This window comes from Caloenas nicobarica, chromosome 4 (genome assembly GCF_036013445.1).
Source record: "Caloenas nicobarica isolate bCalNic1 chromosome 4, bCalNic1.hap1, whole genome shotgun sequence".
Lineage (NCBI taxonomy): Eukaryota > Metazoa > Chordata > Aves > Columbiformes > Columbidae > Caloenas > Caloenas nicobarica.
Genome location: NC_088248.1, coordinates 35,585,137 through 35,609,662, shown reverse-complemented (window position 1 = coordinate 35,609,662; position 24,526 = coordinate 35,585,137). Strand labels below are relative to the sequence as shown.

The 24,526-nt window shown below is 42.9% G+C and overlaps 1 protein-coding gene across 1 annotated transcript in view; it reads left to right on the top strand.

Annotated features, from left to right (window-relative positions):
• The window catches only part of SPMIP2 (sperm microtubule inner protein 2), a 35,258-nt gene extending 10,732 nt beyond the window's left edge, over nt 1-24,526 (top strand). The window contains exons 3-5 of the mRNA XM_065634887.1: nt 4,807-4,865; nt 23,390-23,544; nt 24,390-24,526. Of these exons, the coding sequence (XP_065490959.1) occupies nt 4,807-4,865; nt 23,390-23,544; nt 24,390-24,526 (351 nt within the window). The remainder of the gene's footprint in view (nt 1-4,806; nt 4,866-23,389; nt 23,545-24,389) is intronic.

The following is a 24,526-nucleotide window of genomic DNA, read 5'->3' as shown; positions in this document are numbered from 1 at the left end:
ACACCCATGCATGGGTAGACATCTGTTATACCTATACATTAGGTTCGTGATATCGCTTTTCTTAACTCAACAATGTGCATCTGAATTCTCTTCCTTCTTAACAAAAAAGTGCCAATGTGCAGTACTAAGGGACACTTTGGTATGTCTGTGCAGAGCTGTGTGTTGTAAGGAAGCAGTAGTCACTTAGGAAAAACTTGTCCGATGTGAGCAGGTACATCACAGAGGTACTGCTGTGTGCCAACACACACTCTGGATTTTAACAGCAGAGAAGGGGGATGTTAGGTCTCTCTAAATTATGGCACAAAATGTGCTATTACACCCCAACACATTCTGCAGCTCTGGCCATGAGAGAGGCCAGCAAAAGCTGAGCTCTGCACAGCCGACCAGAAGTCCTCCTGCCTTGCCCCCATGTCCCCCATGTGGCAAAGAGCAGTTAAATTTGGCATAATACAACAGGGTTTTTTCCATTATCAGCTATCTATTCATCAGTGGACTCTCCAATATAGAATGAACTCTCAGTATTCAATGGGGCTTCTTTTTTATAGTCTATAGATTTTATGGTCTACTTCGTATTTCTAAGTGGGCTTTTTCTGGTACTAAAATGTTTCTGAGCTATTTTCTTAGTGTAAAATCAATAGCAAACATGGATTCCAAGTCTCTCAAACAGCTAAACATCGTCAAATAATTTCACTTCTCTCATTTCTGATGTGCAGATATCGCTCTCAATACAGACTAAAAGAAAAACAATTTAAACTCCTTAGTGAAGTTACGATAAATATCTTTTAGAACAATTTATTAGAAAAACAAAGCTTTCAGCTCATCATTTATCATATGAATTTTAACAAATTGTAAGCTAAAATTCAGAGCTTATATTGACTCTCCTTTACACCAGAGAGACACTGTTGAGATATTCTAACCATCTTCAAGACACCCATCCCTGTTAGAATAATGCTTTCAAACATATCGTACAAAGTGGTAATTCTTAACTTGCAGTGCTTCTGCCACTGTGAACACCCCTACATTTCTGAAAGTGAAAGCACGCTGCCTGCTGAACAAGGGACTTAATGCCGTCACCATAGAGATGACACTTTGCAACCCTTATTTATGTTTCCTTGATTGCACCGAACAAATGTACTCTATTGACAAATGCTTTTGGTTTCTTGAGGATGATTTTTCTAGATGATGTTTTAAATGATGTCTTTGTAGAGACATAAATATTATTTCACAGTATAGCAAATTTTTCACAATAAAGAATACAGTAACCCTTCAGATAGAAAACAGACAAAAATCAGCTTGAATAACTGCAAAGGAATTTCCTTAGTTAAAATGACAGACAGAACAGACACTCTCTTTGTATCCACAGAAAAGCATGAAAGAACCTGTTATTTGTATTTGGCCAATGAACTTGAAAACACAGGGGAGAAAATATTTTTCTAGGATTGGAACACCAAAACCACTTATTTTTCCTTCAAGATAGAAAAAGAAAAATTTAAAAAAATAATAAAAAACCTCCAACAAACAAAAACCCAAACCCAAACCAAACAAAAAACTAAAATCAAAACAAAAACCACCTCCAAATGAAAACCACCACCCCCCAAAGTCATTTTGCAACTGGTTTTACATCATTTTTTTTCCCAGTAGAAAGTTTTGCAAAATTGAGCTCTAATTCATAAATATCATTCTTGCTTTCCAGTAAATAAAATAATTACAAAAATAAACACCCAGCCCTATTTCATAATTGCTAGGGAGTGAAAATCAATGCAGTGCAGAAGGGTTACGCCTGTCCATCTCCAAAGCTAGCTGCCTTTCATGCTACACAATCTCACCACAAGAAGTCCTTGCCCCCACCCCCTGTTGAGCAATCACTGCAGGGAAGCAATTTCTCTGATCAGTGAAGTGCCACGCACATTCATAGGTCTGCATAAGCGCTTACTAAGAGCAAGGAAGATTTTATATGACAGCAAGAGTCATATTTTGTTTTAATATGAGAAGGGACTTGGACACAAGGTTTGTATCGTTTGGCATATTTAAGCCTGACCATGCTGTCCAGTGTGGGGCACCTGTGATGGTCAGCAGCGTGTGTGGAGTTTGGTTTGCTGTGTGTAATTGCAGTCAGCTTCCCTGGCCTTACTCCTGATAAACCTGCTAGACTAAATGAGCACCATTCCCTAAGTTACTGATCAAAACAGTTGGTTTGCCTCTTTTGTCTGACTTTTACTCTAGTTTGGTCTTGCTTGTGGTTGTTTCCGCGACAGCTAGGCCCATGAAAACAAAACCCCTTAGAATACCGATTTGATTAAGCTTATATCAAATGACAACAACCTAAATGCTTCTGCAGTGATAAGCCCTCTCCTAATGCAAAAAGCTTTGCACTGTGACCCATGGGCCAAATCCAACCCAGACGACAACTTCACCTGCCCTGCACCCCTAATGGCCATGGCAGGGGGAGAGACTGAAGGCAGATCATCTGCTCTTCCTAAATATCACCTGTATTTGGAGCAAGAAGCTGCTGGTTCAGCTAACAGACCCCCAGCATCAGTAGTGCTATGTGTCAATCACTGTGACGTGTGGGCTACATATGCTTAATAAGCCACTGATTTCAGAAGCTGATTATCTAATTGCTCTTCCATGTCAGCTTTGACCTCACACTTGACCCAAATCCCCCAGTCCTTGATGTTGCTTGCATTGTCTAGAAATAGCGAGGCTGCCTGTCCAGACAAGTAAAAGCAAGCACGGGGTAGGTGATGTCGGGGCCTTGTGCCTTTGACCTTGAAGGCAATACGGATTCAACTGATTTCAGGCACTTGAGTCTGTGAGCTTGGGCCTGAACACACAGAGCTGGTACAGAGGGAGTAGATATGCTCAGTGGAGCTCTGTTTCTCAAGCTGTAATAGGCAAAAGTGACCTGGGAGCTTACACCTCCCCGAGGCAGGAATCATCTCCCTTTCGTGCAAATGGTACAGCGGAGTCAAAACCAATTAAACGTTTTAAAGGGTAATTTGCTGCTGCTCCTTTTACTAGAGTTTGTACACTGAGTTGCTCATGTCTGCCAGGGAAAACCACAGAAAAACTTCAGTTTATGTCCTCTCACATCTCTGAGAAACAGAGCTGCTATATGCCCCTCTTATCTCTCAATATGTCTTATCAGGGGAAGAAAAAAAACCCAACCAACCAACCAACCAAACAAAACCACCAAAAAAATGTAACTCCCAGGGACTGCCGTGGTGGATGTCCCCATGCAGGCTGCCTTGCTGTCCTACAGCTCGTCAGCTGAGACAGCTCCGGGGGCTGCTGGGGGGCAGCTGCCTGCAGCCCACCCTGGCCCAGCCTGCAGCACCCGGGCCAGGAAGGGGGGTCCGTGTCCTCCTCACTGCAAGTTCCTCTGACAGCCACAGGAGTGCTGGCAAGTCCCTCTTCAGCTGAGCAATGGGGACAAACCTAAATGCCTGGGTCCAAGCACCAACATCCACACCCAGCTGCCCCCTCATAATGTCTCTAACCGGGCTATGACACCTGCGCGAGGGAAATGCCATTTTCCCCGACACATTTTTTCCCCGACACATTTTTTCCCCGATGCACAGACTCACTAGGTACTGCAAGTGCGGCACTGGTTCGCACATAGAATGAGATCTCTTTTCAGTCTTTGGCTGGGAACAGGGATGCTTATTTTTTTAAGTGCACGTCTAAATTCTGCAGCAGTTGAAGGAGGCCACAAGACAGACACAATTGTTTTAGTACAGTCCTAAAGAAAACAAAGAGAAGGAGGAGAACAGGATAGCAAGGGTGAAGGGAAGAGCAATTGTGAGTGGGGAGGCAAACTGGAAGTCATGGCCCAGTTCAAAGCCTTTGTCTGGCTACTGGTCTAAGTACAGGTTGGTCAAATCATGAGCTACAACTTCAACAAGTTTAATTCTGTGGGTTCAGGAAAAACAAACTGCCTAAGCAATTGTCACTGCTTTGTCTATGTCTGACATTTTTATTGTTTGATTGCACAGGACCTGAACAATTACATAGAGCAAATAAGGCCAAGAAGCAGAGAAGTCAGGGAGGACAATTAAGCCACCTTGTTTTGTTGAGCTTCAGAGGAGCCCTGATTCAGCTATTTGTACCAATACTTTTCCCAACATATGGTCCAAGTCCTGCCTGCAGATAAGCATGAGAGTAATTCAAATAAAGACTACTCAGGGTATAGGTGTTGCTGACAAACATATATGCTGTGCTGTGTTGCTTCCCTCCCCAAGACAAATATAATATACATGGTTATCTCAGTCAAGCAAGTTAGGTTATTATTATTATTATTATTGTTATTATTAAACCAGCTTATTACTGAAGATTGAACCTTGACTTACTTACAGTGATACTTGCTATCCTGACTGCATTTATGTCCTATGGTCTCAGTGGTACAGTCTGCCATGGACTGGGGTTTATCCTTTTCCTGTTTTCTATTTGTGACCTTTAGATGCATTTTAAATAATTCCTTTCCTTTCCAATAGTTCTTCGTCTGCTTAACGAACCTGTAGAAAGGCAAGGCATTCCTCTGACACTTTAATGCTTCTTTAGATAATTATTTTCAAAATTTCAAAGGAGTCAAATTGCTGCCAAGCTCACTGTCTCTGCAAACTTTGCACAATGTGGAAGCTAGTAACAATTGTTATCTCTCACATTCTCTAATTTCATTGTCATACCTCCACCTAAATCTTCCAGGTGGAAATGGACCTAGTCTTCCTTCCCAGTACTATTGGATGGGGGCATGTATACCTTAAGGTTAACATTATACCATGTTTTATTTCTGTTTCTCTTTGACAGAGAGGAGAACTTCGACAGGCTGCTGAAGATGGAGCAACACATCGGTACCAAAGTCCATGGTAACCATTTATTATTTTTTTTTTAATTTGCTCTAATCACTGCCCTATGAGGACGTTCTCTGAGGATTCCTGGAATAGGCAAATTATTGACATACTTGACTTTGAAACTCAACAGATGTAACAAAAGCTTACTGCTGGCACCCACTGCTGCAGAAAACCATTGAGAATAGAGTATTTAGTGATGTTTTGTCATAAATCAATATAAGTATTCCAGAGCTAAACTACAATACATTTCAAGCAGCTAGAAGAGCTCTCTCAGGAATATTTAATCCCCTTTGAAGAGAGAGCCCTGTTTCACAGAACCCCATTTAGTTTTCAGTGAGAATTAATTTTTCCAGTTACTTTGATTAATGCACTTGAAAGAAATCTCAGGTTCATAAAGTAATAATTAGCAATAATAATCTTCAGCTAGGAATGTGCTACACAAATTAGAGCATGACAGTAGAAAAAGCTTTATGAGACTGGCAAAGATCTTCCAGAAAAACCATGCATGTGAAAAGAGCTTACACCATTACAACAATATGTAAGACTTGGAGAGGTTCGCAATGACCAGGAGCTTTGACTGCTGAGGCACTCATAATGGAGACCTAGGTAAAACACAGAGCAGTGAGAAGGACTAAGGACATTTATGGAGAAGGACCACTCATGGAGTTTTGTTGTACCTCCTCTCCTTCCCCCAAGAATAACCCACTGGGAAATACAGTAAATTAACGAGTGGAAGGCAATGATCTCCACTGGAAATGGGAAACGCTCAAATTCCCTAGAACTCGCCTGGGAAGCAGCAGGTGATGACTGAATCACATTCACAGTCACAGTGGGTCTCCGAACATGCCCACCTGCTCCCAGGGCTGTGGAAATGCATCCTGCCCCTGCTCAGCAGACGTAACCGCGTCTCTGCAAGGCTGCAGATGTGGCAAGCAGCAGGGTGCTGCAGCAGGGTGCTGCAGCAGGGCAAGGCCAGGCGGACAGACACACAGACACAGCTGCGCTCAGCCTTCTCCTCCCTCCCTTGCTCTCACCTGCGTACACTGCAAACAGAAGCTGCTGCCCCCAGGACACTTCTTCCCTGCACAGTGTCCCATAGTACAAGGAGCTCTCACAGCATTTTAGGCAGTTTCTTTTTTTCCCTTGCCTGTTTGTACAACCTGGAGCAGCAGCGCTGCAGCCACCGCTGCCGGGAGCTCAACTGGGTGCAACAGACAGACCCGTGAAAAGCCTGAGCAGCTCCTCCAAGCTGAACTCCACATTGCTGGTAGTAGCACCAGTACTGGGAACAGATGGGCCAGCTGGCCTTCAAAAGCTATAATCGCTCTCTAGACTACGGCACGGGTGGGCTTCCCAGCGTGCTGGGTGTAGGAAGTCATTATCAACTTACTGCTTATTTTGGTTATTACAGTAGTGTGTTGTTGAGACTCTTGTAGCCTGGCGACAAGCTACAACATAAAAATGGCTTCCACAAAATCTGTGATCCCATGGTGTCTGTCTCCAGTCCGTCGCTGCAAGGCAGTCAGCGCCATCGGGCAGCGCTGCAGCTTTGTCATTTTCGTCAAGCATTCGTAAAACACACACCTTATTAAGTGCTTGGAAAGTAATCCTAGTTTAAATTGATCGTTGAACGAAGAAGCAGCAATTTGCTATTGGGAAATATTTTATTTGCTTTTCACCATAGGAAGGTGGATAGGAAAACAAATCCAAGTTGGAACTAAATAAATTAAATGCATTCAATTAGCTAATGGTGTGTCTCACAAAAGCTTGCGCTATCAGAAAATTAAATTAGTTCTTCCTAATATGCTGAGATTCTTTAAGTCATTAGCACCTTTTCTTTTTTTTTTTTTAGAAACTACGTGAAGTATTCAGGGGATTATTTTTCACCATAGGCTTTCTGCTTTCCCTGCTTTACCTTTCAGTCCTGATTCTGTTCAGTCTTACAATAAATGCTAATTTGTGAAAAGCATTTCTAAGTTAAATAACTTTGGTGCAATTCACGAGCATGAGAACATATTTTAGATTTTTCTAATGGAACATGGTGTTCTCAGAGATCAGTTTCACGAGCTGTTATATGATTTAGTACCACTGGTTACAAAAAGACTTGACTCAAGCCTGTTCACTGGTTACTTATGCCTTTTTACAGCAAAACAACTGAAAATGGAAGATGGAAGTATTTTGAATTTGTGGTCCTGCTCTTGCGATATTATTCTGGATGAGCTCCGTCCAACTTACATTAGGTTAATTAACAGCATCACGGCATGTGCTGGGGACACGTACAGAGTGGCCAAACGTAGCTCCTTGGTGCGCCACCACGGTGGTGCGCTCTGCGTGCTGTGGTGTCAGAGACTTCCCATTCCAGTCACGCCATCCCACTGGGATGCTGCAGGGCCTGTGGTTTGGGAACACAATGCACCATCAGTCGTGTCTTTATAACTCAATCTAGTCCTTGCTGAAGAGACAGAGGGAGAAGGGATGAGGAAGCTTCCTGCGAGTACGTACCTATTCAGTATTCGCATTTTGGAGTGTGCTCCTTCCTTTTTGCAAGCATATCTGATCTCACCTGAATCGTGAGGTGGAGGGCCCAAGGTGACCCCAGCCAAGCTAGAGAGGAGGCTGGAGGAAGGAGCAGTGCTCGGTGCTGCCTCTCGTTCTTGGTGGAGAGGAACAGACCAGTCTCATGGAAAAAAACCCAAAGTCTGCATTAAAGGTAGCTTGACAGCAGGAAGCACAGGTGAAGGTCCCAGGCAGGGGGGTCAGGGTTGAAAAAGAGCTACCTGGAGGCATAAAGGCACTTTTCACCAAGAGTGTTTCTTTCCCAAGCAAGCATAACAGTCAGGTACCTATGGAGATCCATTATCTTAATACTCATTTGCTTAAAATTGAGTGGTTTGCTGGATGAGACCAGGCATGCCCTTATGTAAGCAAATTATTTATATCTACTTCCAACCTAATAGAGACTTGAATATTTTGAGAACTTATAGGACTCATTGCTATGGAAACTAACTCAGTATCTTTAGGTCAGTCTTGCTATCTCTGATTTGCAGAGTCCGTATCTAATCTTTAACAACAACAAAAAAAAGCCTAGCTGTACTTGCTGTTTCAGTCCCACTCCCCACTACCCTTTATCTCACTTCTGTAGCCAAAAGCAGAGTCCAGCCGCCTTTACAGGGAAGAGAGGTTGTGATAACAGCAGTCCAGTGCCAGGTTACTGGTTTCAATGCCAACAAGAAGTGAGGGGGTTTAAACTGATAGTATGGAGAATTGACGTAGGAGCCAACGTCATCCAGGGGTAGACATCCCCATAGGGAAACCCGGCCTCATACAGCTGTGGTCTCCTTGTTTGTCTCTTGTTTGAGCAAGGGAGCCAAAATGCTAACTGATGCTCTGAAATGCTAAACAACTCTTTTTCCAACCTGTAGCTTGCTAGAGGGAGGATTTACCACTGCATGAACAAGGAGAACTGCTGCCACAGGACTGCTTGAGCTGGTACCATCTCAGTAAAACAGATTGGCCCCATCTTGTGCCACGACATCTGCCTTATTGTGAAATTTGGGGGTTTCCCTCTCTCTCCCAACCTTTCTCCTTCTGCACAACTTCTGCTACCATCCTCTTACCCAGACTTGGACCAGCAACATTCCTGGGCTGATACGAGAGAGTTAAACATCCCTATAGGGAAACTGGAACTTGACACACCTCGGTTCCTTTACAGATGGAGCTATAAGGTGCTTGCATTTCATTGGTTTGATTTTTCTCAATCACTTTGTATACTGGGAGAGAAAAAAATTGACTTTTTCAAAGGTAGCTCAAGGCCCAATAAATGCCTGTATTTCATGGCCTCCAAAGACTTTTCTGCATATTTCTGAGTCATGACGAATTCACATCCAGAACTTTTTAAAGTTGGTGGAATTTTACTACTCTTAGTAACAGAAAAGAGCTCCTTTCCTTTCCTTTCCCTTTCCTTTCCCTTTCCTTTCTCCCTCTAACAAAAAGTTGTCTCTTCACTGACAGAAAAGTTGTTTTCACAAAAAACCAGATTATTTCAGTTGTGCTATACTTACACTTTTGCTCAGAAGTAGAATGTATTGTAAATTCTGCTGTAAAAAATTACTCTTTCAGCAAAAATAGTAAAACTACCAAGAAGGCAGTCCTTGTCGGTTAAAATGAAATATTTTCCTCCAAAATGCTAACACATATACCTGCTTCATACATTACTTTCCATTTTAGGACATATAATCTACACACCTTAGTACAGGGCAAATATGCCTTGTCCAGGTAGCCTCGGCATCGGTGGCTATAGGGGGGAGTTCTGTCCACATTCTTCTTTACCATTATTTGCTGTTTTCAGTTTTAAGTGGTTTATTAATTCCCACCCCCACCCCCCTTCAGAGGATGATGCTAATCTCTTCCGTCTGCTAAAAGCTCTAATTTTTAAAATCCGTCCAACCCCCCAGGGCCCCTAGTTTTACCATGCATTCCTATTAAACTGGTACATCTCCCTTTTCTGGATTTTTTTCCCCTAGCATGAGTGAAATCACTAGCTCGCTGTGCTCCTTTTTTATCCAAACCAAATACTAAATATATAAGATCATAGGCAAGCACTCAGACTTTTGGAGAATCAGGATTATGCAATGGTGGAAAATGAAAAGAAAGTATTTTTTAAAGGTTGAAGGAAATTCAGCTCCAATAGACAGGGAAAATCCCACAAGTTTAACTCTTGTAATGGATGGCAGTGACACATGCTCTGCTTTCTGAGATGAGTATTATTCCATAAAGGAATGCAACATGAACCAGTAGTTAAACTAGGACAGATGTTGCTGGAAATATTTTAAAGATGTTTACTTTATATTATTAGTGATCAAATATGCAATGTACTTGGGTATGTCATCCTCATGATTTCCCACAAGACATACTATTTTCCTTGTTGGAAAAAGCAAATAACCAAGTTGTAGGCAGCTTTTAGTAACTGAGATATTTTGGACTAGTGATGTAGCTGCTTAAATATCCACCAGCACCACCATCCTCCAGCCCAAACACTTCCCTGGGCTTGCTCCCCTAATTCCCTCCATACCTTAAAATTGCTTCCCCCATCTCCCAGTCATTCTCTCCCAGCCCATCACTGGCACTCCAGTAGGTTTCCAGCGAGGAACTTCCACCCTGAACTCCCTGGACCAAGCTGCCCCTTCCCCCCCGCTGCCACCACTCAGAATGACCTGTTTCTTTCTGTCATTTACTGAATGAATCTCTCTGTGCTTGACTTAAGAAATGAAAAGGGATTTTTCTAACTGGGATGTGAAACCGGCAATGGGGGGGTGGGCGGGGGCAGTGTTTCCTTCATAAAGCTCACAAAGGTTTCAGCTATCGCAGTAAAACTGCTGCAATCTTCTCTGAGGACACGCTTGTAGTGATTAAAAAGAAATCTTAAAAAAAAAAAAAATCACTGCAGTTAATGTGCTTCTGTGAAGTTAAAGCTGATTTGAGACTGCCTACAGTCAAAGTTGCGTTGATATAATCCTCTTTAACTAATCAGGTGTGAGTTGTGCATGGAATGTACCCAAATCCTCTGTTAGAGATGAAAAAAGACTGATCAGCTGCAAAGAAAGGGAGGTGTGAACTCTGCCTTCTTTTTTCTCTCTCAAGTCTCCCACTCCCTCAGAACCACAGCAGACCCTACTGCCCTAAGGCAGGGACAGCACAGAAAACGTTTCTTCATGATCTCCTTACTGCTTCCCCCCACTGCCCGCCCTGTCCTTCATCACCTGTCTGACATGAGCATCGTGCCGGTTGCCCGCCCCTCGCCGCCAGATCAAACGTCGCTTGTCTTTTTTAAGGAATAATGACCCATATCACATTCTCGAAGCCGAAAAAGCAACATGGTTCTCTCCTCCGTTTCATCTTTATTCTGTACCCCATGTTGCTGAGCTCCTCTTTGGTTTCTGTGCTTCCACCTACCCTCCTTTGTTGGTTCCCTGCCAGCTGCTCAATCGCCTCCAGCCGCCGGGACGCTGGGGAGCAGAAGGGCTGCGTGGTGGCCGGTCACCCCATGGGGCTGTGGCTACAGGGAGGGGAAGGTCACGGGTCATGGTGGGGCCTCGTGCTCTGCGTTTGCCGTACAAGGGGGTTACCCTCTGTTACAGCAACAGGTTTTGTCCCCTCGGTTCCTCACCCTCCTTCCTCTTTTTCCTCCCGATTTTGGTCGGCCTTCCCACACTAAGCATGAAGCTGGAGTAGCCAGGAAGATGACTGCTGCCCAGCTACCTCTCCTGCACACCCGTCTTTTATGGGGATTGATCGTTTTTGCCTTATTGTGAACCTCTTCTTTGGCCCATCGGCGATGGCTGGTGAGGGAGGCTTGCTTCTAGAAGAGCTGAAGCTCTGTGCTGAGGTGGAAAGGCAAAGTATTGGGGAGAACTCTTTATATTGGCCAAAGAGCAAGCCTTCCTCAGCTTCCTACTTTTGAAATACTTATCTGCTAAATATGTTGTTTTCATATCATTTACAGAATGTTTCCCTGCCCTGAGGCCTTTTCTATATATGTTTGCTGTGTTATGGCCATATATTATTTTTCTCATCAACCTAAGGGCACAGAAATTGATACAGCTCTTACACCACTGCAATCCCATTGACTTCAGGGGAATTACTTCCCATTACAGCAAGTGAAATCAGAATGAATAAATACATTGTTTCTCTGCTATTCACTCTTAACACTGTAAAGCCTACTGGAGAGTCAGAGAAAGCCAGAGATTGACTCTTGCATTACTCTTGCTCAGTGCTGTTCCTGAGTGTATGACAGGATAAACTACTTGTTCAGGTACACCGACAGAGCAAGGTAAGAGATAAACTCTTACACGTATGCCACTTTCTGTCCCAGATCTCACTGGCACATAGATCAGCACCTGCCTGTCTCGCCACGCAGCAGATCAGCTGTGGCAAACAGGCTGTTGCATGGGTGGCACAGGGCATCCTCTTTCTAACCGAGAATCATGACTGATCTGATAGAGTAGAGAAGAGCCAGTGACAGAATAGTTATCTGCTCTCTGGTTTTACTATCAATTTGGTCAATATGGAAATCCTTTTTTTTTTTTTTTCTTTTTAATTTTCTCTAGCTCTTTCTGTTGGGAACCAAAGCACTCAAACCATTCCGTCACCCACAGAGGGCTTTCATCCTCCTCTTATTAATGGGAAAACCCTGAGATCTTAAACTGTTTGTCCTTGGCCATAGATGTGGTGGAGCCAGACATAGCTCCCAGTTCCATATTGCACCTTGGATATATTTAACCACAAGACCATCCTTCTTCTTTGTTACTTCTTAGTGTTTAGTTTAGATGCGAACATACAAAGGCAACTAAACAAAAGAAAGAAAACCTCAGGCCCAGATCCACCGTGAGTTGGACACACAAAGCTGCCAAACTGCACCCAGCCATCACACGGTTGCTGTAAGAAATGCTAGCAGTTGACTCCCTATGCAGGGGCCACTTACGATTGTATACCATGCTGATACTCACTGGATGGGCTCCGAGTCATTCTGGAAGAGGAAGAGAAAGGATCTGTCAAAACCAGACACGTTCTGGAGGCACATCCTCATAAACAAACCCAAGAACCACCAACACAAGTTGTGTCCTAAGTGGATCTCAAGTCACAAATGTCTTGGGGAGCCCCACTAGGTCCCTCTGGACTTTAGTTTCCCTCTATGTGTATTAATAGAATAGTGTATCCCAATTTTTTAATCCAGAAGTTACCAATGACCGTCTTTCTCTTCCCAACATTAATGCATTTTTCCTGGTATCTTCCTTTTACACAAAAGGGAATAATGAATATCTCAGTAATTAACATGTCACCGTTCTTTGTAACAAAAAATGTCATGCACTTTCTTAGCAACTTCTATCTCTGTGGATGCAATGAAGCCTAGTGATAAGGCTGTGGTGGTATTCTGAGCTTTGCCTATGTACTTTGCAGCAGCAAAACGGTTCAAAACACAGACACGTTCAGAGGTGAAGGTGGAAGTTCCAGCTTGTGGCTGTTACGTCTCACTATACAGTGTTATTTCCAACACAGAAGTTAGTTTTCCTACCTTCACACTGTCAGCTGCATGCTCATTCAAATCTTGAAGGTTTTCTTTATGTACAGGGCCTAGAATCTATCTTTGTTTTAAGCGATGAACTACAAAAAATTTCTTCTCTGTGCCCTCTGCTGATACATTCTCAGCAATTAACATATCTTCCATTTTTCTCTAAAATAAAGAGCTTTCCTCTATCCTTCTCATGCCCCTCCTCCAAGTTAGAAATATCAGGTATTACAGTTGCTGACGCTGTGCTTGCTGCAGGACTATCGGAAAGCAGGGCTTTGGTATAAGCAGAAATTTGACCTGCCGTTTCTCAGCCTTCAGCTGATGGAAAGAGAATGTTGTCTCTTGCATAAAGGGGTTTCACAAAGAACTCGCATAACCTGTTCTCGGCCACTGCTGGTTTATAGTTTGAGTTAAAATTGTAAGGATTTACTTGGCTTGACTAAATATTTCTACTTAAAAAGAAAAAAGAAAATCATGAAAACATTGCAGCTCAAGTTTCTTTCATTTCTCATGTCACTAAATCATGACTTCAGGCTACCCCTCAGCAAAACTGTGGAAGTTAAGAACTAATATTTGCAGCTACTGATTTGCAGAGGCTACAACAAATCCTTCTGCAGATTTGCAGAAGAGAATAAAGAGTCAAAACCAGCTCAGTCCCTTTGTTCCTGCTGTAGTTTGCACTACTGCAAAAGGCAGTTCAATTTCATGTAATCACAACAGCAAGCAGCTATAACAGAATACATTAAAAACACATTTGTTCAATAAAAGAATGCCATTTCACAAAAGGTCATGCTTTCAGTTTTGAGGAGGCTGCTAGTCACAAGCAAAATGCCAATATATCATATCACAAAGCATTGACTTGTCTATTCCCTACTCACCTTAGGTACAAAAGAGACAAATAGTATTTACTGACATTCTCAGATGCTGAAATATTTAGTCATAAATTAAAAATACCTACTACTAAATATTTAAAATGAGGCACATGTGAAATAAGACATACAGTTCCATAAAGCGGATAACATATGGGAAATGCACTGCTAAGAGTCTCATCGGGAAAACCAATAATCTCGGAAAAAACAGTAACTATCGGTTTTAGCAGTTTACCTAATTGTGCACAACATTCCACAGCATTTATTTAGAAGACAGATACTTGACGCTAAACTTTAAATACTTAAGACAAACTGCCATTTCAGGGAGTTTCTCTTCCCCACCTAAATGACTGCAGCCATAGGAGTCTGTCTGCAGCGATGGTGTAAAGGATGCTGCCATAGACACACACTGCTTCTGCATTATCTCATCCATAGCTCTAAAGTGCTATTTCCTATCACTTTAGCCTGCAAACTGTAAAGTTTCCAGCATCATTGAAAGGTGATTTTTATGCTAGAAGAAAATTCACTTTTAACCCCGGGTAAATTTATTGCATCATTTAATCTGCAACCTCCTCTTGAATAGGAGAGCCTCGCTCTTTGTCCATTTGTCTCTTGGGCACTTAGTTAATGAAGGAGGAAAATTTTGCTGATTGTATTGGCTAAATTTTTGTCTTTTGAAAATGTTGCCCAAGCAAAAAGATGAATACTCATCAGTCCAGATAGATGGGGAGAAATACAGTATTGCTTTCTGTCCTAAGTGATATTTTAATGTAAGTCAGGTTTCTGTATGTCAAGTATTAGAGGCAGCATTGCCTGTAATTATCATTCTTTTTTAAGGAACTATTTTTTGGTGATTTATATATTTTACAGAGAAATCATTCGATTAAAATAGCTTATGGTGGATGGACAGTCTCATTTTTTTTTTAAAAAAAAGATTTAGCTATTATGGATCACCTTTGTCTCAGAAATTGGGGAATGGAAAAGTACATTATTTTCCCCTTATTATAAAAAACAAGTAAAAGCAAGGGGTTTTGTTAGCTCTCACACCTAGTAACTCTAGAAAGGACACCTGATATTCCTCAAGTTTGCCATCATGATGAGGTTGTGCTTTTGCAGTTTCCACCTGACCAAGCCCTACAGCTTGCGGCAAGCAGTTCATCATTCTCAGAAGCAATCTATAAGAATTTATCACCTAAGTTCAGTGAACATCTTTAGTGCTGCATGTGCTCCATGTCCTTTGAACAGGGAAAAGACCGAACAGGTCTAAAGATGAGAAGGTATGAAAATAATGCAACGTGAGGGAAGGTGGATGTGAAAATGGAAAAATAATGAGAGCAGAAGAGCCCAAAACCAACAGCAGGAGCATGGGATGGGGGCAAAGGCTGCCAGCCAGGAGGAGACATAGGCAGAAGCTGGAGAGATAGAGGTAGGAAGTGAAGAGGTTTTTAGTCAGTTTTCTCTCACACTTAGTTTCAGAATTTGACATTGCATAGACAGCTCTTGATCCTCAACATACCTCTGCTATCTAGCAAACAGCTACAAAACCCAATGACAAAAACCCATGCTTTCTCATTCCCCTCACATCCTACCTTTAAATGTTACCTTCTGCAACCTTAATTTTATTATATTTCCCGATGTAATAATAAATCCCTACCGTAGCAGCAGCAAAAGACAATCAGATTTGGCTGATAGGCAGAGCACAGGAGGAATGCAAACAATCAACAAAGAGTTGATAACCTAGAAGTTCTGGTCCCCTTATAGAATAACTGCAGTGCAGATATGAATTCTTCCTCCTATCAGTTACATACAGGCTTTTTGCCTACGCACAACTTAAACATCAATTATCCATGCAGCTTAAAAAAAGAAAAAAAAAAAATAATTAATGCTCTCCTACTCAAGGCAAGTTTTGAGAGAAAATTAGCACTCTAATGGCAAAATATTCAAACAAAAGCATTGATTATAACTCTGTTACTTATATGAGCTTTTAAATGACATATGACACATCCAGATTGGTTCAGTTAAGAAAACAGGTTCAGGGTAACTGAGATTATTTTTTTTGTTGTTGTTTTATGGCTAAGGATAGCCAGATGGATAAGGATTTTATTATAGGCATTGGCAAGTTAATGCTGCTGAAAGCCTGACACATGACGCGTTGACTCAAAGTTGGAACATCAGATTTTCATCAACATTAAATTCAAGCAATTTTTCTGAAACTGCAGCCTGGATGTGCTACCACGGTTTGTGCAACCATGGTTTTTGCATTACCTACCTCAGAAGAAGAAAGACCACAAACATCAGGAATTGTTCTGTCTGAAGTGAAAAAGATGAGTGAAGAGCACTCAGCACAAGCAAAGATCCAGAATTCTTGAAAACTTGTGTGTGCAGACCCATATGCTAAGCTCTGCTCACCCGCACGCCCCACTCGCAGGCAGGTCACAGACCACACTGTCCTCTTCGCATCACCGGCCTGGAAAAATGGATTTCACCATCGGTTGTCTTCTGCCTTCCAGTCCGGCCTCCAGATTGGGGAGAAGCACTCCAGTAATCCTCGACCCTTGTACTGTAGATGAACCCCTAACACATATATGATTTGTTGAAAATACATGCATCATATTCATCAGTTAAATCCCTGGTTTCCTAATGCAGGTATGAAAACGGCGTTGGCTTGGAAGGCCTGAACCAAAGCAATCTGGCTGGACTTGAGTAGTCTCTGAAGGAATCACCCATGGGTGACATTTATCTTCATTTCTTCATTTGTAGCATAGACAAAAGGAGCCATTTACATTCCTGAAAGATCTTGTCTCAGCAGTTTCCCTTTTGAGACCGTACAGTAAGGGAAAGAGCTAACTAATCTATTTGTGGCCTTCAAATACTACACTAGAAACTTTATAAGCATGGACAGGTGCCTGCCTGGGAAAGCTGGTCATCTAATTTTAGATATGCCAAGATGAACAGGAAGGAAAAATACTGTAGAGAGAGTAGGGTGAACAAAGAAAGAATTCTGGCCAGTGAAAGAAGAGAGTAACTTGATCAGTGCACATCCACGCAGCATGGCATTTCGTTATTAACACGAAGGATAAAAAACCTCTACTGTTAGTATCACTTGATCTGCAGCAATTAAACATCTCCCTGGAGCTTTTCCTCTCATCAGAACAGGAATTCTTCCTAAATTTGGCCCCTGTTTCTCAGCCAGCCTCACATCAGCCCTTCTCCGATAGTGCAGATTTCGGTTGCAATAGTGGACACCGACTATGTGAAAAAGATAAAGAAAAGTTACCTGAGCGGAGCCAACTGCAGCCATCAGCAAGGGGGAGGAGGGCTCAGAAAAATGAACAGAAAGCTGTGACATTTGAGCTATAGCAGAGAAGGTAAACGTTTTCCTGACTACTCGGGGGTTTGGGTCAGGACACATTGGAAATAAGGCAGGTTTTGGATGCTGCTTCCATCAAAAGCCGCATCTGCTCAGCTTGCGGTGCCTCCCAGCCCTCCGCAGCCCAGCTGGAAGCCATAAGCCGTGATCGGCTCGGGGATCCTGACATCACTGTGGCACCAAGCACATTTTTCACGTACTAAGACAGCATGGATACAGGCTGTTAGCTGAGCGAGTTCATTAAATAGTCAAACTGCTGGCTGCAGACCCTTCATTTTCTGCAGGTTAAGCTTTTTGTTTTGTAGTAGTGATCACATTTTTCAGCTGCAAAGAGTTTATTAAAAGAAAATATATATTAATATTACATTAGCATTGGTTAAACTTGTGTCTCAGAACACCTAACAACTAATTTTTGGCATGCATACAATGCATTACAACTCCTCTCTGACTTTCTAGAGGGGCTGAGGCTCCTGGTTGTAAATTTTACTCACCAGTAACTCAACTGTCTTGTGAAATGTGCAGAAATCACAGAAAGCAGTTTGATGAAGGAAGGCACGTATTTAACTCCAGCAAGGCCAGCCCCTGGGAACAATTCAGTTTCGTACCGCGGTGCAGGCAGTCTTGTGCAAGAGAAATGAATCAGCCACGTGCTCAGCCCTGCAGCCTCATAGGAGCTCTGCTGAAGCACAGGCTGAGAGGCCAGCTTTTCACCTGATTATACCTTTGGGAATGAGGAATTACTATTGTTGATGAATTTTGCAGCGTGCTCAGAGGTTTCACAATCCCAGGGCAGACAGAGATGGTGAAAGAGCCGAGGTCTGTCAAGTCAAAGGACTAAATCATTGTCTCACTCACGTGCCTCTGGCAGCCACCACCCTGCAATCAAGCTGGGTTTTTTCTGTGCTAAGAAAGCTCAACTTTGCCAATGCAAGAGAGGAGGATTTATCCAGAGGCTGTGGCTGGGCACTGACTCCTCATAGGGGCTGATTTAGAAGAGTCCCGTCTTTTGATTTCACCGCCTGTGGGTTCAAGTCTCGCTCATGACTTCTAGATTGAGAAATGCACAGAGAACTGGTCTTAAAGGTCTACTTAAGTCTACTCTCTATTGACCAGACAGAAGTCAGCTGCTCAGCCAGACTTCTGCCAGGTTCTTTAAGTCCAAGCAATTTCTGAAGGTGGCATGGTATCAGAGCTACATTAACAAAGTGCTTTTATTTCAAAGTTTTAGCATTTCAAAGTTCAGATGAGCAGCTGGTCACATTTACAGATACTTTTAAATTTAATTTTTACTGTGCCAGGCAACATTGGGTGCCAGCAAGAGTGAAATACAGAAGGCAGCTTTATTTATGCTGCTGATTTTAAGGCAAGTTTTTAATAGCTTCCAGTTACCTTGGGCAAAGGAAGCTAGCTGTAAAGTAAATTACAGAAACTTAAGACTTGCTACACTTAATGTATAACTGAAATAATACACTGCAAAAGGTACAAATAGCACTATAGCAGTCACAAGTCCTGAACTGGAGGGACGCGTGACCAAAATAACTGATGATAAGTTACACTGAAGTACATGTTTGAAAAGCCATTTAAAAGCGGATATCATTAATGTAATTTTGTCTAAATCAACAAGATGCCCACAGTCCCAGTGGAAGTCCCATGTGCCAAACACAGCACAGCTTGAGCGGTTACTACTACTTCGGGGTTCCCTACTGATTTTTTTTTATAGGATGTCTGGAGTGAAGTCTCAATCTCATGTGAGCAAAAAGCTTTGAAAGAGGAAGACAATATTTTCTTATCCTCTGTTGGCAGCTTACAACCAGTTTTCCACACACTAGTCTGGAGTTGCGGACTCTTGTCCTCTACCCAGTCATGATCATTAGGGTCTGATTTAAGACGTCTGAACTCCTGAGTGTACTACGAGCTGTTAAGGCGTGATTTGACCTTGATTTCCGAGCAGCCACTGCTCAAAGCCTCTGCATTCTTCTTCAAACTGTTCCACCTCTTTATAGATTTTTCCAGCTGACCCTTTTGATCCTATTTGAAGAAGCTGAGTTGGGGCAGTTCATTGCGTGGAAGAATATTAGGCCTGAAGAACAACAGCTGTAGTTTCAACAGAAGTTAGAAAAAAATTTATATGGCATCATCTTCCTTATAATTCCTACAAAGCTGCCTTCTGAGTGCAAAATATGCTAGGCAGTTCAGCTTAATTCTCTGATGACTTTGCCTTTCCTCGGCCAGCAGGACAGCAATTTTGCAGCTGCTGCTACTGCACCTAATTTATCAGCAGCATCCTTTGCCAGTGCTCAGAGCACCAACAATCGTGATCATAACTCACACAGAACCATGACTCCACTCTTGAAGGAAACAAAAGCTACATGATGCCTTTCTACAGCTTTCACAGGTGTGGGAGAGGCTCGGCTGGATTGCTGGGTCCTGCTGACACCTACCACCAGTCGCAAATCCCTGCTGATGCTCTGTCATTGTCAGGAAGCAGAGTCACAAACTGGAAGCAGAATGGATATATACTTCACTTTTCCAGGAGTTACTCCTCTTGTTAGAATGGTGTTAAGGTCAGAAATAATTACAGCTACCTTCGCAAGGGGCTTTAGGAGTGAGTAAGGGAACAACTAGGATATATTTCAATAGGTTACCTTAGACAGTCTCTGGTGGAATAACAATCAGGTCCAATATGACATACTGTGAAGGGTAATAAGGTCTGCAAAGCTGTGCTATTTGATGTCAATCTAGAGCTTGGCAAGCAATCTGAAACCAGCTTTTACACTAACTGCAGCTGGAGAAAAGAATTGAATCGGCACCGGTCTGACTAAACACTCGTTTCGGTATCGTGCCCAGCTGCAGCTCTGTCGCTTCACCAGTCCTTCAGGGTGCAGTTTTCATGTGACAGCTAAGCTGAAGCAATGGGCAGGCGATGCTGGAAAGGCGACTTGTTCTTCTCCCTCTCCTCCTCATCACCTGGCTATGGATTCTCAAGGCATCAGTAGTAGCTCTCATCTGACCCCTGCTGCAAGCAGGTAGGTAAGGGTAGATTTCTACCAGCAAACACAAATGATGATCAGCAGATTGGCTTAACTAGTGTTAAACCCACTGCCCAAGATTCCCATGTCATCACTGCTTTAAGAGGACTATGCTGAAAGGGGCAGACCTGATGTCCTCTTCACCTGCCGCAGCTGCTTCCCTTGCACTGCAGCAGCAGCCATACACCTGGGTGATGAGCTCAGAGACCTCACCTCATCTGACAAACACAAAGATCAAAATAATTTGTTGTCACACAAAGAGTACTCCTTCCCATAGCAGGCACCTAGCCTTCTCTTTCTCTTGCTGTCAAATCTTGCATTTCTTCCCCTTGGCACGTGGGAAAAATTCAGGCTCCAACTGGGTTCAGCGCTTGCTGTCCTTCTCTTCAGAAACTTCATCTTGAGCAGCCGAAAGAAGTAATTTAATATCTTTTGTTTTGAGACACAGTTTGTATGTTTGTCTAATTATCTGAAAGGCACCTTATCCCCAAGGACACCCACCATCTCCAGCTACCCAGCAGCTGGCCAAAATCAACCAGCTCCCCACGGCCTATGGCCAGGATTGCCATGGCAATTTATCCCCTTACAGAACGACAGTCACATCTTGCCTGGTCATGGTTGCTTTTCATCTGATTGCCACCGCATGGATTAAAATAAACTGCACCAAGACTGAATCAGGAACTCATAACAGACACTGGCACAGAGTCAAGTAGGATTCAGGACTGATGATTTTACTTTTTTGCTCCTTCTTGTATTTCTTCCTGCCCCTATCCTTCCACGGACTGTAAAGCTGTAAGACTGGTTACAGTGTTTCAGCTCGCACATGTACTTCAGAGAAAAACTGCATGATATTACTATTTTTGATATTAAAATAGACAGATACAACGATGCTGCATTGCCACAGCAGAACATTCATTACAGATACCTGCACACCAGTGTGTAAAAACGCATAAGCTGTTTCTGTGAAGCAGTAAGTTAACATCTTGTACGCTCCACATGCTTGTCTGTAACACCTTCCCACTGCCTCAAACAAGAAACTCGCTCAGAGACAAGTTTGATCTTTCACTTCTGCCTTTATTTTTCTGAAAACTAGTGCTGCTTCTGAGTGGTACCAACTCCTGCCATTTCTCAGCAAGTGTTGCTCAGCAGCTTGTCATAAGTCACTTTTCCCCACATCATTCATGCATCCCAAGCAAAAAATAAAGATGCATAAGAGAAAAGAAACAGGTGTTCAGAAAACCAAAATACATTTCCTTGGCAGCATTCACATGGTAGATACTTTCCGTTAAATTATTCTTATGGGCACAATTGTAATTGTACACAATGATCTTTTGAGCCAGTATATAAGAATGAGAGAACTCTTTCTCTCTCTTTTCATTGCCAAAAGACAGATGTCTGGATGCCAGACACTACCTCTGACTCTTTAAAGCAATTGCCAGGAAGGGAAAAGGGAGGCGTATGCATGCCCCCTCCACCCCAGCATCGCTTGGCCAGTAAGACTGTCCAATGATGAAGGCATTATTTTAGTACTCAGACGATCCGGTACTAACCTTTGCCACAGCCTCCGTGTATACCTTTGGCCAGTCACCTCGTCCTTCTGTAATGAATGGTGGTAATTACCAGAATGCTGAGAAAACAAACAGGAGCTGCTTTTAAGCTGAGACACAGACACAGGGTGAAAATTCCAGACTTGCCACCAGCCAAGCTTAATCAAGAATTAGGCATGGTTAATCAATGCATTTAACTCAGCATGGTACCAAGATTAAGATGTGTTACCGAGTGACTAGAGATAGGTCTGGTGAATCCGGAGACAATCTAGGTATTGTTGTGTAGTGCTACACTACGCTGATAAGCTGTGCTATCGGGATGCTCTACGCCATACACCACTGCACAGTATGTAAAGCTGCATTTAACTCGAGCAAGCCCTCCGCTCTGTAAAGTTCACAGTCACATTTCAACCCCAACTACAACACAACCCAGCTCAGCACCACAGATCTGAGAAAGAGGGCAGTGGTGTGCACAATGGCAGCCAACCATCATTGAACTATTGGAAGTGTTACAATGTAAAGTGTAGTTTGATGCTGCCAGAGACTTTATCCCAGACCACTAAGAAGCACATCTGTGTGCAAAACTGTAGTTACACGCTTTTTAGTGTGGTCCCCTCTTGTAGGGGAAAGAGTGACACTTAGCGATATTCAACAACCAGCAGTAAGACAACCTGCAGGTGCAGTTTGCCGCTCATGTTCATCGGGACAGCAATTTCTAGGGACCCCTGCTTCAAGCATTTTGCCTCCCAGCTCAAACCAGATCAAAGTTTGAAATCTCCCCAGCACAAATCACCAAGTCCATACCAGCTTTCTCTGGGGCTGGCAGAGCAGTTGCTAGCCACAAAAATAGACATGCAGAAAAGGCTTTATATATTTAGAAGAAAGGCAGAGAATACTAATTTTAAAAGAAGCAAAGGAGGGAGGAGGCAAGCCACCTTCCCTGTAAAGTTTAGTATGATCCCAGAGATTAACTAGTTAGTTTAGGTCCTTAGCAGCAACATAAACATCCCAAGGCTCAGGACAGGAGTCTTTTAAAGGTGAGAACAGCATTCTTGAGTTACCAGCTTCCTTATCTATCAAGAGCTTATAGACACATCTGGGAAGCCACCAACTCTTCTTCAGACTGCATTTAATTCAAGCATGTAATAATGCAGAATTACTCCTCTGACCGCTCCCACTAGCCAACAAGTTACCTACGACACTCAGAATTTATTTAGCAACATTACAAATGGACTTTTCATCTTTTGCTTTTGGTCTCTACCCACCATGAGCAACATGGGAGGCTACTGCATTCTTGTCAGAGGCAAACAGCACATGGAAAACCAGAGGTGGGCGTAGCCATATCTAGGTCTAACACAAATGGCTTAAATAGCAGAGGTCTGACAACATCACTTGAAACATTGGTGTCTAAGTTATGTCCCCAGTTGTGTTGTGCTGACGTAGGTCAGTCCATTGCTCACTTCGGCGATGGCATCAGGTCGGCATGCAGAGCAGCCTGCCTGACCAGCCTGCGCGTTCAGTCACCCCTTCACATTAGGGACATCACACCCTTACAGGAGACTGCCAGAAGTGCAGTTATGATAAACAGCAGGGCAAAGGAGGAAAGCTAGCTTTCCCTCAGCACTAACTCTGTTTCTGTTTTGTCCCCCCCACCAGGCAGCCGCCTCCCTATATCCTTGATCAACAAGGCCACAACGCGAGGGCCAGGTTGGCCTGGAACTTGGGCAGGCAGGCAGGATGGTCTCACCCACACAACAAACAGGCTGTGATGGCCCAGGCATCCCAGGTACCTCTGCTTCCCACATCAAAAGGTAAGGTTTATGTTCTCTATTAGAAACAAATCTGGAGAATTAAAGCACCATGGCTTATAGTGCCCACACACAAGTCAATCCCTTACAGAGGGCAGCAGGAGCCGATGGTTTAGAAACACGATTTTTAATTTCACATTGGTCATGGTGTGGCCACGTTTCAAGCTCACAAAAGTTGCATGCTCTAGGGAATCACAAAGAGTTCCAAAAGTGCTCAGTTCAAAAGCCCTACATTTTTCAAAGCTAAAGTGAACCGTGACTTGTCTATCTTAAGGCTAATAGGGCCTGTGCAGATCTTCAAAAGAAAAAAGTGGTACAATATTGAAGAAAATTAAAAATTAAAACATTGATGTGACATTAACGAGCAGAAAAGAGGATAAAATTCTTCAGGCTTGTTTTGCCTAGGGTAAAAAAGATGAGGTAGTAAAATAAAGCTAAAATAGTAAAAATTAAGGACCTATTTGAAACAATTTTTTTATAGACAGGGTTGGAATTCAAGCCAATGGAAGGCAAAATATCTTTGTGAACCAAACATCCCAGCCCTTGACCCCACAGCACTCTTATCAGAGAGCACAACCACTCCCTGGGAAGACCTCAAGCAGACCTAAGTGTTACTTCATATTTCCACATCCACAAACATTTCTCTGCCTGTAAGAGCAGGAGCTTTCTTCCCTGGTGGGAAACTCCTTCCTCAGGGCAGTCTGCTCTCTTTCAGACACCATTTTGTCAGATCACAGTAGAATCTTCCTTGTAGCTCCAAACAGAAGAAATCCAGTTTATGAGATTATATTTATTTTTAAGCACTTGACTGTCACTCCTAAGCCCTTTGGCCTTGTGTTGACCTTTAGGATTTCGAGACAAGATGCTCCTCTACGTGTACTGCTTAAACTCTTTTAGCTTTGGGATTGTGCCAGACAGACAACTGACTGCAACTGTTACAAGAGTCATTTTCCAGCATGTGGGTTACTCGCATGTGGCCACTTAA